Raw genomic sequence first — 14113 nt, forward strand, 5'->3', positions numbered from 1 at the left:
TGGTCCGAGATTTTACAGAAAAATGGGGCAGCATTTTCTCAGGACCATTCACCCTGTGTACTAACCAAACTTAAAATAGTCTTTTTTTTTTCTGGCATTGGGTACGTCAACTTTTAAGGTTTATTGAATAAATCCAAATTGACAAAAAGTTTTACAGGTGGATGTTTTTCGGATTTATCTGGAAACACAGAACGCTACCTAAAATTAACCAAAATGCAAAAAAAAGTGTTAACATGATTTTAGGAGAGAAGATGAAAACGTTGAATAGAATGTACAGTGCTCAACAAAACTAAATGGACCAGCGCAGTGTGTGGCCTGGCGAATATACTTACATTGGAGATTCTTCGAGCAACTAGGTGGTGGAGCCATATGATTACTCTAGAGTCAGGTAACTGCTTATGGCAGCCATGTACGCCAGCGTAACTGTATATGCTCCTAAAGCTGAACATACACAGTTATTCTGGCGAGGCCACGCGCTGTCCTGGTTCATTTTGTTTCGTCGAGCACAGTATGTCCAAACCAGAGTCACCAATGCTACCAGCAATTTCTGAAGCTTTTACATTCTTTATTACTTGGTTTACTAGCCACACATACACTATTTTGCACATATAACACCCCATACATACAAATCAATCGTACAGATATATGTCACATTAAAAATAATTCGGTAGAATAAGAAGAGGTGAAATGTTGTCAGATATGATAAAATTCTAAAAGCAAATTGGCAGCTTCAGCTAAGTGTTTTCCAGCCCCTTTTCATAACCATGTTCAGACTGCCAGGCACAGTCAAATTTGACAAGATCGCAAATAAACGGCTGCATTTACTTCGACAACTCTGAGCTTTGGTCACTTATGGGCTGCCAAGCTTCCTTCAAAGTCGGAAAGATATAAAACAATTTTTTTGTAGCCAGATAAAAAATTTACACCATAAATGTAACTGGTGGTCATAATGCAGGGAGAGGAATTGTTAAATAAAATAAAAAAGTTTCATAGTGGTAGTCAAACAGTGAGATCTATACAACTGTTGATGTGATTGTTGCATAACGTACACAGTAGTCAGCTTTGTCGTTATTTCTTGCCGAGTTTCAGCGACTTGACCATCTGGAAAGAAAGAAAAGGTTGGGAAGGTGATGTTGACATCATCACTTAAGCGAGGCACTTTTTTTTTAGCTGTTTTAGTTTTCCCCAGAACCCACACGAGAACCTAAAAAGAATTCTGCTAGAGTTGTTACACTGCATTAACTTTTTTGTGCAATGTTGGAAAGGCTTTTGTGCAATGTAGGAAGGGATGTTTGTGCAATGTTAGAAGGCTGTTTGTACAATACTAAATAACTGGCTGCAGAAACTACTTTTGTTGGTTGTCTATGAATTGCGAGAGCATTCGTCATGACTCGTGACACAGCTCACAGTGAGTATGACGACGCATATTTCCAGTAAACACTTCATTTTATGAATTGTTTAAGATACAATCATTGACGTCAGCACGACTGCAGCACACAACTTCGAAAATGAGCAATTGTTTCACCACCATCACTGGCCATGTACCAACTAGCTCAACTCAAACTAATAATAAACTAAATAATAAACTAAATCAAACTAATAATAAGCTTGGGTGCAAATGTTAATGTGTGCATACTGCCGCTTCGTGGTTGCATCTTTCGGGTTTATCTGTTTGCTAGGAAGACGTATAGAAAGATCTCTAGGGCTATCTCAAAAATGACCTCTAAGAAGACATCTAGAACGACCTCTAGGATGACTTCTACAGCGATCTCAAGAACGTCAAAAACGACCTCTAGGACAGGGTGTAAGATAGACAGGTGGTGAAACGAGAGCCTAACGAGCGACCGGATTGTGTCCCCCTCGGTTTTCTCTTTTTCTGTGGTGCCATGTATGTGGAGCACCGCGAACTCTCACTCCAGGTGGGCGAACGCTGGCGACCGGTTAAACTGACGGAGAAGGTTTCTCGTGAATTTTCAATGGAGGACCGCCGTGCTCTCAGTTTATTTTGCGCACTCTCCCATAAAGTTCCATGCAAATTCGATTCCAATTTTTTTTCTTCTCGCCGCAGCGCCATCTGTCGCAAATCGGGGGTACCCGCAAGCCACCCACAAGCAGACGAGTACACAATCCGGTCACGGCGCTGCGGTAGGTTTCTATGGGCCGTTTCCCCACCTGTCTATCTTACACCCTGCTCTAGGACGACATCTTTTAGAACGCAACCTCTAGAACGACGCCAAGGGTGTCAAACCCTTTGAAGAGGGTGCGAATGTGAAGGACTGCGTACTGCCGCTCCGTATAAGCGCGGCTCCTGTGTATGCACAGCACATTCGAGGCCAGATCCCATATCGCGAAGACCGGGTGAAGTAGCTAAAGAATGCCATTGTATTAAGAAAAAGTAGTTAAACATGAAGAAAAAAAGGAACAGGAGGAGACATGTTCCCCTTCTCTTTGACTTGTCACTTAACACAAAAAAGTGGACTTTTCCACCCTGCTGCGTGTATAATGGTCACAAGCCGTCTCATCACACGTTCATCCGCTCTGCAAAATAGTCCCTGTAAAAGCTTGCTGTTATTATTTCAAGATACCGCAAGATTTAAAGGGATGGTGAACCGTAATTTGGATTAAAAAAAAAACAATGTTGGAGATGTAGGCGGGACGCTTCAATCCCTACAACACTAGTAAGGCGATATCTCAAATGGACGGCCGTATTTTTAGCGAAAGGAGTCTAGATTGAACCAGGCCGACGAGGCGCGTGACCGTCAAGATACCTAGTTTCCTCCTCTCTTCGCTTCGCTCCCTCAAGGCCGCGAGGCGGAGAAGACGCGAGGCCGTTCCCTCTCCTTCTCTGAGAAACATGACGTCAATATTCCTGCCAAATGCGCCACTCTTTTTTAAACATACGGTCATCCGTTCAAGATATCGCTGTATGAGTGATGTTTTGGTGTTTGTAGCATCCCGTTGCACGCTTTTGCCGCATGTTTTGGGGAATCCAGATTTCGGTTCAGCATCCCTTTAAGGCTCAATTTGTAGCTGACAGCAGCCACAAAATGCCAGCTTACCAAAATGCTAACTTGAACTGCTCTATCGGCGCTGCTGTTTGGTTCCGTTTACCTAAAGACATTTCTTCTTGGGTATACTTCAAGCAAGCATCATGTGAAGGGAAATGTCCCATCGAGCTATTCAATAAGATCTATTTTAACCACTAACATTTTATGAAGCGAAAAATAAGGGACTCTAACCAAATATTTAACTCTAACTCTAACCAACATTTACCCGACGTTTCGGGACCAGTTCGGTCCCTTGTTCACGGGTGAGTGAACAAGGGACCGAACCGAACTTTTAAACCATGTGAGCAGAAATGTCCTGTCGAGCTGTTAGAAAAAAAAAAAGTGTTTGGAACATTAACCTTTTAAACCATGTGAGTGGAAATGTCCTGTCGAGCAATTAGAAAAAAAAAAGTATTTTAAACATTAGCCTTTTAAACCATGTAAGTGGAAATGTCCTGTCGAGCTATTAGAAAAAAAGTATTTTAAACATTCACCTTTTAAACCATGCAAGTGGAAATGTCCAGTCAAGCTATTCAATAAGATGTATTTTAAACATTAACCGTTTAAACCATGTGAGCGACAACGTCCCGTCGAGCTATTCGATAAAATGTATTTTAAACATTAACCTTTATAATCATGTGAGCAGAAATGACCCATTGAGCTATTCGATAAAATCTATTTTAAACATTAACCTTTTACACTATGAGAGCGGAAATGTCCCGTCGAGCTATTCAATAAAATGTGTTCTAAACATTAGCCTTTTAAACGATGTGAGTGGAAATGTCCTGTCGAGCCATTCAATAAAATGTATTTTAAACATTAATATTTTAAACAATGTGAACGGAAATGTCCCGTCGAGCCATTCGATAAAATGCACTTTAAACATTAACCTTTTAAACCATGTGAGCGGAAATGTCTTGTCGAGCTATTCGATAAAATGTATTTTAAACATTAACCTTTTAAACCATGTGAGCGGCAATGTCCCGTCGAGCTATTCGATAAAATGTATTTTAAACATTAACCTTCTAAACCATGTGAGCGGAAATGTCCCGTCGAGCTATTCGATAAAAGGACCTTAAGAATTCCACCGAAAACACCACGGGGCAAGTTAGACGACGGTAGCAGATAGTCCATGAAATTGGCGGAAAAAAAAATCCGCCGATTTATTTAAATGAATCTATGGTCGTTATATGTACTAAATCTCACCGTCATTGCCAAGCCAACTGATTCAACAAATCTTAATACCACTGCTAATGTCCATTCCAAGCTGGATGGTCATGTGCGGATACGACAGCCACGCGTTGTACGAGTGACTACAATCCGAAACATTTCCACAAATTGTATAAACTGCCAACAAATAAGATGATGCACTGCTTTTTGCTGCCATTTCTCTTGCTGTAATGAACACCAATAAAACCAAATCATTTTGGGATTTGATATACAATGTTTCGCTTGCAAGCATTTCGAGAAACAATTTATGTATCCTTACATCACTGGTTGAGGGCAGATCTGAGCACCGGGGAACAAAAGAGTCAAGACGTACGAGACATTAAAGGAGCTGTGGAATGATTTTAACATTGAAAGAATTTGCATCTTGTACTTTTGGCAATGTTTATCTTGCCACAAAGGACAGAAAATGCATGATCTCCTTCCTTCAAAATATTGCGATTCCTCTACGTAATCGCGAGGCAAAAATCGGAATATTTTCAAATCTGCAGCCGCAAGCGGCAGCCATGAGGACCACGCGGCACAATCTCAAAGGGGGACTGTAAAAAATAGGAAGTTGTGCAGCTACCTGCTCAATAAATGGTAATTTTTTTAATAAATCTTGTCATTCCAATGTCATGTGTCATGAACTTGGTATCATCTACAAAATTTTTATTATACAGTTTCAGTAGCGCCATCTATCCGAGGTCAACAAAACCATCAGCCCTATCTGCTAACGTGAGGAGCCACCAGAGGCTAGACGGCCGGACCTGGACGAGCACATTGGCACTTTCGTCATGTAGATAGTGCAGCGCAAGCACGTGGTCACGTGGTTGCGAGCAGGTGAGTTCTTGCTGCTCACTGATGGAGCTAGAGGGAGAGCTTTACCGGAATCCCGCGCGTCCACCTTATGTTGATAGCACAACGCAAGCACATGGTTGCAAGCGGGTGAGTTCTTGCTGCTCACTGATGGCGCTATAGAAGAGCTTCACCAGAACCCCGTGCGTCCCCCTCTTATGTCACAGGGCACGCGACTCGGAAGATGGTGAAGGAGTTGAAAGATGCCAAAAAACCTCAATCTTTGTCCTTTTGTTTAATAAAAAATAGAACATGCAGGCAAAGGAACTTTTTATTCTTTACTTCAGAAGGGTCGAGACACCAGGTCCCACAATTATTTAAGCAAAGAACTGAAATTGGTGCACAGCTCCTTTAAGTACACAAAAATGTCTATGTGAGAAATAGATTAAAGATACGATACAATATCTTTCAATGTTGAACCGAAATTAGCGGTATTAACTTGATTTAGCAACGGAACATTGCAGTTGTTTTCCACTGAGTAGGACAGTAGTGCTAGTTGCGATTTGGTTTTGGTAAGTAAAATGTGCAACCTACCACTCCCTGACATGGGCAGTGGTGCAGTCCATGCGTCATGGCGCTGTTTTATAGACCTTTCTCATCCGTACAAACACAAGAACCCCCCCTCCCCCCCCCCTCCCAAGTGACTTCCGGCCGCTCCATTTCAGCAGGCCTTCCGAGCCTGTTGATGTCACAATTCCAAGGACAGTTACGAAGTTGGCGGTTTAGTGAGGCCCTTATGTTGCGTTATTCAACTTGTAAAAGAGGATTCGTCGTCTTACAGGAGCATTGAGCACTTCTTATGAGTTGTGAATGCGAAAGCACGAATGTCGTTCTTCCGCTCCCTTAGTTCGTCTGCGGCGTAGTGGCATGCACGTTTCGCCGGCAAACGGCCGAGTGCATGCTTTCGTGAAGTGGCTGCGCCACGCCTCGCCGAGCTTGGCCGTGCAATCTCCCTGGAGTCTGCTCCGGCTGGGCTCTGGCTGCGCCACCATGGAAAGGGCTTCTCTGGTGGCTTTTTTTGGAACTATGCCGGATGAGAGCCAATGAGAGCCTTGTTCCTTGATGACGTGCACCAGCCAATGAGAGCATAATTTCATCAGAAATCGGCTTCACTTGGGAAAGGGGATTTTAGGTGCCGTATGGCGAACACTTGGCGTGGTTTCAAAGCTGATGACGTCAATTCGCTCCAGACAGTTAATGCATTAAAATTTCCAACAAATCTCTCGCTAAATAATCCATTAGCTAGCCACCTGGAGAACTGGTCATAAAATATTTAATGAACCAGACGTCTGTGAGGACTTGTGTCTAATTCTATCTGTACCCTGCCTTACAACAGTTGCAGGCAGTGCTGTGGAAGCCGTGGGTGGAAAAGAGATGAAAGCCGCTTTTGTCCAAATTTTCAGTGAAATGCCAATTTTATAGGGAAGAAAAGTGACTTGGGGATATACAAAAGAAGGTCAGAAGAGGGGAGTTGCTCCTTCCCCTCCTCTCCAACCGCAACATTACACTCTCGCCCTTGTACCTTTGGTAACATTGCACTGTCAGTCTGCATTGCTGAGTGAGACCCCTCTCCCCCCTCCCCCGTTGCCATCAACACAGCAAGGCTGGGTTGATGGGATGGGAACGGGTTTCACAGCAAGGCTGTGAAAACTACACTAGCCTTGCCAATGTTGCACAAAAATGTTGTCACGGAATGTAGGGAAGAGATGGCAGTTCCACACTACCTCATTCACTTTTTTCACGCTGTCCGGAGACATGTTCTCGATCTCGCTGAACATTGTTTGCAGCTTGTCATTCCTCTGGGGCTTCAACAGGGCACGATCTGTTTCCAAAGAGATTGGTGACTGGTTAAGGACGTCTCGCCGGAATGTTATTCGATCGGGCAACCACGGTCGGGACGGGCGACTAGTACCTTCGGTCAGGAAAGGATGCTGAAGTAGCTCGGAGATGGTAGGCCTTTCCCTGGGATTCCGTCGAAGACATCGCTGTGGTTAAAAAAATAGTGTGGGAAGATTAGCTTTTCAGTTTCGCCGCCTCGTTTGCTCAAACGTTCACCGTCATGTTGTCATATTGTTTTTTTTTTTTATGAAAACTCAGTTTAGGACTCTTTATATATTATTTTAGAGTACAAAGCGTATAAAGTCATTTATATGTATTAGACCTAACATCTACCTAGCCTTGCTATAATTGGCAGACAGCAGGATGCAACAGCCATTAACAAAACTGAAGTAGAGCCTCGTACCAAATAATTCGCAAAAAGTGAGCATTAACATCTTCACCGTGGCTCACCTGCAGTGGCAGAAAAGGGCAACAAGAGTCGCTTCTTTCCCATTTGCAGACTGATGAACATTTCCAACTTTTCACCACTGTTCGTTGCCACTGCTACACAGGAAAAGTTACATTCTCCTTTGGAAACATACAGAGGGCAGTACAATCAGCAGGAACGAGCAATCATCCGCTCCTTTTCTTTCGATATATGGTTTTGTGCAAAAAAGGCGGACACAAGAAAGAGAAACAAACACGAGCGCAACTTACAACTGTATTCAGGAAACTTTACTGTGTCAGAAAATTTTTTTCCGATACTGTAATTTTGGGCGGAAGTAAGGGACAAAAAGCATGTGAGCTGTTGGAAGCCTTCGTTATCAAAAAGAAAGGCGACCTATGTGTGAGCGATACCTTGATAAGTTTGTATAATGCTGAAAAACGCTTTCTTGATAAGTTTCTGTGATGAGCGTGGGATACGACGCATGCGTGGACGCATTGAAGTTGACGATATATCTGTATGTTTTCTAAAGGTTTCCTCAATACAATTGTAATACCCGTGTCAGACGGCGTTCTAAAGATCCTTTTTACTAAGCTCCTTTATAAAATCGGCGAACCAGCGCACGCCGTAGGGCACATGCACACTCAACATCAACATCGCGAGCAGATTGGCCGATTTTATAAAGGAGCTTAGTGAAAAGGATCTTTAGAACGCCGTCTGACACGGGTATAAGTTGCGCTTGTGTTTGTTTCTCTTTCTTGTGTCCGTCTTTTTTGCGCAAAACCATGTATCCAAACGTTCACCAACTCGCCCAACAACAAACTATTTTACAGCTCCTTTTCTTGTTTTACAGCTGGGAGGCTACGATCAAAACTGCTAGCGTAGGAGAGGGTGCTCGCGCAAAACCACCTAGCGCAATCAAAATGAAAAAAAAAAAAAAAAAGGCAATGTCACAGTTACGTCAATTTCTGCACAGCGTGCAGTGACACAACCACACCTAGGGTAAGTGCACAATGCAACATGCACTGCGAAATTTGCCAACTCATTTAAGGGCTGTCCAAACAGGATGCAATTTCTGCAGGTTTTCCTTCGATTCCGGTCTGCTTTTCTGCTTTCTTTTCTTTTGCCGAGGGAAATGCTTCCCTCCGCTTGCGGAAGGAAGCTTCCCCTTGGCAAAAAATAGGATAGACAGAAAGAGGCTTAGAGCGTGCTCGTCACATGGGTCCCAACAGCAGCTCACACGCCCTTCTGGCTGTCGTCAACTCCTCTGTGGTAATTGTTATCTCTATGGTAATTTCCCGTAAAAAGAGGGGAAAAGGCGACAGCGAGGAGGCAAGGAGGAAAGCCACGCTGTTTGCATGGTTGACGTCTAAATTTAGAACGAACATGCGCGCCGCAACGTCTATTTTTTCAAAAAAGTGTACGCTTTTTCTGCCGTGACGGCATTTGCCGCATCCTGTCTGGACAGCCCTTTATTCTTCCGCACGTCGCCTGCAGAAGCGGGGCATAGCCAGGGACGTAGACGAACCTTCAGGACGTCTAGGAGGTTGGGATCGGCCACGGGAGGGAACGGGATGGCAAAGTTCGGGTTGATGATGGCACGTAGCTTGTCGTTTCGTGCCACGATGTGCTGGAAGGGTGCACGGCCGTATGCCAGGGTGTACAGGATACACCCCAAGGACCAGATGTCGGACCGCCGGCTGATCTGCATCGAAGCAGACGGCGTGCCAGACGATGAGTAGGGTCCCGTGTTTTCGGTATATGGGTAGAGTATCGTGTTTTCGGTATACACCAATAAACCCCCAAAAGTTACCCCCAGGGCCGGTTTGCCGGTGAATGCGGACATCTCTCCCGGTGGATAAAATAGTGGCAATGGGGATTTTGAGGTTGTGTGAAGTATCTAGCATTCCAGCCGATTTCACTTGGCAGATGCAAGTCTCGTTCGTTGTACCCCCGAAATAACTTTACATGCCCCTTCTAAGGAACACAAATGCAGTTCATTTCACTTAGACTTCGGGCATGTCAAGCTCTTTTCGTGTGCAAAGTCGGACTTGAACAATCAAAGCGAGGATGGACCCGCGGCAACCATTTGCCCGAAACGCTAAGTACCTTTAGTTTCCCTTTGCTAGGGGAGCCGTTCGCGTGACCTTGAAATTCAGCTTGCAGCTATTCTAGGGCACGGGAGATATAACTGCACACATTCACCGGTAAACTTGCCCAGGTGTGGTCCGATCGATAGCAAAGTGAACTAAAAAACCCAAAATTCAAACTGTCCTCAAATAAAATTAAAAAAAAACAACAAAAAAACAAAAAACTTGAGTTTCACGAAAAGAGATTTTTTTTCCACGGCTTTAGTTTGTGCTGACCCGGAACGCAGCCCGTACCAAACTGTCCGCGAGGCAGGTTCCCGCTTTAATAACCTCACCCCTTACGTCCTTCTCATATCCATTCTGCAACGTTTTCCAAGTAAGTATTCAGGTCCTGTGGCCGTACCCTGCAGGTTGGGGAATCTGTTTGGGAATGTCCCGATCTCTTTGACGAAAGATGCAATTAATGCCAGCTTTCAAACCCCCAACACCAAAAAAACAAAACAAAAAGACTTCACCAAATTTAGAGAAAAATTAACCCAGAAAACATGGATACTAGTGGTAACTCGAAACTCAGATTTTCACGCCTCGAAGTGAACATAACGAGAGCGAGCATGTTGCCTCAAACGGTCTTCGCACGCTGTCCCAACCTAATTAACCTAAACTTAATTACCTAGTCAAGATTCAATTAATGTAAAATGCCATATAATGACGCAACATCACCTTCACTACGTTTCGTCGCTCTCAAAGGAAGGTAATCTTAAAATAATCGCATTACTTCCTAAAAGCAATGTGCAATTGCAATTAATTGCACTCTGTAATCTAGTAATCAATCTAATTGTAATTAAATTGCACTCTTAAAGGGCAACTCCGCTTCATTTTTGTTTTTGAAAAATCAATGCAGTCCTCTTCAGTATCACCTAGGAAAGAAGACTACACATAAAATATAATGACCTAGTCCTGTCTAAATGTTTCTTAAACGGTCCGGCAAACTTTGCAGCGGGCCAAGTTGCTGGAATCGGCTGACTGTAGCGGGCAACTTGAGGCACAACCAACAGCACAGTCAAGCTACGGCATTGGCGTAGCCAACGTTGAGCAAAACGTCATCACCATTGCCCGTTTCTTTGTTTTTACGTCTCAGGGTAAGTGCAATGGGTGACATCAGCAACAATTCTTCTCGGCGTTCAGCAGTGCCCACGTGATTGGCTTAATGCACCTCTGCAGCGCGCTTCTTGGGTGCCGTCCGGCCGTCTCGCCGTTACTGCCGTCTTCCGCGTCACAACCGCCATTGACGTCTCAACGTTTGTGATTACTGTTTCTCAGAGACAATAATCACACAATAAACAGTACATGCGCAGACTGATGCCGCAGTTGTGCAGACGTCGTCAAATGTCGTAGACACACAACATGTTGAAGAGTGCGTTGCAGACGACACTTGCGCCTGGCGCACACCTGCCCCACTGGTGGCCCACCGGCACACCTCAATCCCACCTGTCCTTGTGTAGTGGATCATGTGGCATCTCGTACCACGCCATGTTTTTGACGGCCAAAGTTTCGGTTTCGATTTCTCCTCGTGTTTAAAGCGAGATTTAACAATATATATAGGGTTGTTATTTTTGGGCTTTTATTTTTATTTTCACGTCCGTGACATCATTTGCTAAACGAGAATATATATTATTTTCTTTTGATTTGAGGTAATTTTAGCAGAAATATGTATTAATTTTTCTTCAAACTGTTTCAGACTACGACCCTAAACGGAAAAGCACACAGAAGAAAATCAAGGTTAAGCCAGATATCCCCAACAGGAAAATGGGGAAAAACCCATTAAGACTTTAGGAGCTTTGAACCCCCTAAACTAGGGGGCACAAAAGAGGAAGGGCAACCCTAAACGAGGACACACAGAGGACAATGGGGACACAACCATCGGAACAAAATAAAACTTAGCGGACGTTAAAATAGTAGTTGACAAAACTAAGACCCCGAAACGAACAACCTTAAATATATATCCCATGTTTCGTGAAGCAAATGACGCAGTACCTTTTATTAGTGCTTTTTAATGTGAAATCACTCATTATCCTGAAATTTTTGGACTTGAACGTAGTTGCCCTCTAAAGTAATTTACCAAATAATGTCATACAGCACAGATTATTCAGCAAAGACAGAATTACTCGGAATTCCCAGCACAAACTGGAAGTAAAAAAGAAATGCCCTTTAAGCTTCCTTGAATATGAATTCCAAGGATGCAGAAACCTAGCCACATGTCTCCATGCCTACTCCGAACATGTAAACCAAACACCTCAACTAATTGGTTACGTAATTGGTGTCAATTCTCGGCAAGTCTGAAACAATCTGGTTGTTAGCGAAGTATAGAGCTCAATGAAATGAGAAGGACCAGTGGAGTGCTTGGCCTCGCTAGAGTAACTGAACACGTTCTGCTTGAGGATCATGTACAGTTGAGCTAGCACACTCAGTTACTCTATCGTAGAGTAACCGCATCGCTCCATTTGTTAATTACTCTAGGCATTACTAGGGTAACTGTATTTGCACGAGGCCACGCGCTCTGCCGGTCCGTTTCGTTTCGACAAGCACCGTACCTTGAGCCCGCAATCTCCAGTGCCGTTTCCAGGCATCCTGGCGATGGATTCCGGGGACATGAAATTCAGGGTGCCCATCTGGAAAGAAAGATGCAGGCTGCTTGCTTAGAATGTTGCAGAAACGCCAGAAGACCAACGAGAAATACAGTTGGTGATAAGCTTAAAATTCAGTAGATGTTATGCCTCCAGCTCCGCGTGTTCTTTGATTGCCATCTGCCGCTCTTCGGCTGCACGTGCGACGGAGTGCTATCAGAGACAGAAAGCTCGTGGTCGAGGCGGAGAACCTACAGCATTCTTAACTTGTCACCAACTGTAGCAAGCTAAAACTAGTAAACTAAAACTAGTAAAAACATCAACTTCTTTTTTAATATTTTCCCTTCTTCCAGAGTTGGCCAAGCGCATATGCTGGACAGCAGATAAAAAAGACCTCAAATTCTAGCAGAGAAAAATAAAAATTGCAGTCAATGGGGATATTAGTGGGGCACTCAAGTGGGTTTCAAGATTGTCTTTTTATGGTGCAAACTCAATCTATCCGCCCTAAAAGTAATATTAAACCGGAATTTACAATCACCGTCGCCTTTTTCACCCTTAAAGAAGTAACCAAACACGGCGGCATGTCCCTTTTTCAGAGATTTCTCAGAAAAAGGGCGTGTCAGTGTCTGGTCGCATTTTTAAGGGCGAAAAAGCCCACACGTGATTGTAATTTCCGGTTTTATTTTTCGTGTGACGGTTGCGATGTTGAAATATGACAAAGTTGGGTTGGGCGACAAAAACTAAAGCTAATGGTTCAAGCATAACTACAGTCGAATCTTGTTAATTCAAACTCAAGGGGGACCAAATTTTTTTTTTTTAATAAAGCAAAGTTTGAATTATAAGGAGTTTCCTCCCATAGAGACCCATAGGATGGGACCCGCATGTTAATTTGAATTATCTGCAAGTTTGAATCGAGAGAATCTGAATTAATGAGTCAACTGTAAAAAAAAGAAAAAAACGCATCTCCTCGAGGCGAATGATGTTGATTGGGGCGAAGCTCTGGTGGTGCTTGTCTGCGTAGACGCTGCCGAGCCTTTCGTTCGTTTTCATCCATGTCACGCTGCAGTCAAATGCTCAAATGCGTATATAACCACGTTCCATACCACACATTCTCTTTCTGACATATATGAAAACGAACGAAAGGCTCGGCATGCTGCGGCTCACCGTCTACGCAGACAAGCACCACCAGAGCTTCGCCCCAATCAACATCATTCTCCACGTAAAGATGTGGTTTTTTTTTTTTGTTTGCCCTACACGAGCACGGGAGCACGAGCACCGGACGCCGGACAGACATACGGACATGGCTAGCCCCTAAGGAGCTTCGCCCCTAAAATATAGTACAGTCAAATGCCTTTATAACAAGGTCCGCGGGACCGGCGAAATCTTTTGTAGTACAGGTAACTTCGTTGCAGTAGGCGAGCGCTAAAAATAATCATGTGAAACCGAATATGTGCTATAGCAAACTGACGTAGCTGCGCAACATTTGAGGTGTTTTAGAAAACAGTGTAGCGCCAGGTATAGTATGAGCAACATCAGAAAAGAGGTTTTGTACATTGACAATTGACTTATCAAAAGGGGGAACGGTGGCCCAGTCTGCTAGCACATTGCAGCTCACAGCACATGGGGCAAATGCTTGTGCTGCAGAATCCAGGCATCTTGGGCTCGATTACCACTATTATTATTTTTTTTTTTCTAAATAAAATTTGTATTGGCACGCATTCGTGTACTCACCACTGTGTGACGCAACTTAAAGACGACGGGCTAGCGGTCGTACCGCCAGTACTGCAGCTGGCAAAGTTTGTCATCTACAGCTGAAACACCAGGCACTCCTTGCTGCAGACTAATTTTCCGCCATCCAAACTTCAACAGAACAAACTTAAGTGACTTGCCAAAATATGAATCTCAACCACCGACATCGATCCCCGATCACACAGCGAATGAGAAGTGTTCGCCGACTGTGCAAGTTTCACCTTTTCTACATAGTGTGGCTGCTTCTGCTGCCACGTGTCATTCGGAGTAGGTTTT

General features: G+C 43.9%; 1 protein-coding gene across 4 annotated transcripts in view; it reads right to left on the minus strand.

Annotated features, from left to right (window-relative positions):
- Window positions 1–81: 81 nt before the first annotated feature.
- LOC8030822 (probable serine/threonine-protein kinase mps1) overlaps window positions 82–14113 on the minus strand; it is a 60025-nt gene continuing 45993 nt past the window's right edge. For 2 of the 4 annotated variants that reach the window (XM_040500556.2, XM_040209192.3), the window contains 5 exons: window positions 12056–12133; window positions 8903–9079; window positions 7024–7096; window positions 6836–6933; window positions 130–1101 (listed from right to left, as the gene is read on the minus strand). In XM_040500556.2, coding sequence (XP_040356490.1) covers window positions 1069–1101; window positions 6836–6933; window positions 7024–7096; window positions 8903–9079; window positions 12056–12133 — 459 coding nt within the window. In that variant the 3' untranslated portion in view covers window positions 130–1068. Of the gene's footprint in view, window positions 1102–6835; window positions 6934–7023; window positions 7097–8902; window positions 9080–12055; window positions 12134–14113 lie in introns of all 4 variants that reach the window. The other 2 variants (XM_040500554.1, XM_040500555.2) reach the window with 2 other exon arrangements.

Source organism: Ixodes scapularis, unplaced genomic scaffold (assembly GCF_016920785.2).
Source record: "Ixodes scapularis isolate PalLabHiFi unplaced genomic scaffold, ASM1692078v2 PGA_scaffold3__209_contigs__length_174095766, whole genome shotgun sequence".
Taxonomy (NCBI): domain Eukaryota; kingdom Metazoa; phylum Arthropoda; class Arachnida; order Ixodida; family Ixodidae; genus Ixodes; species Ixodes scapularis.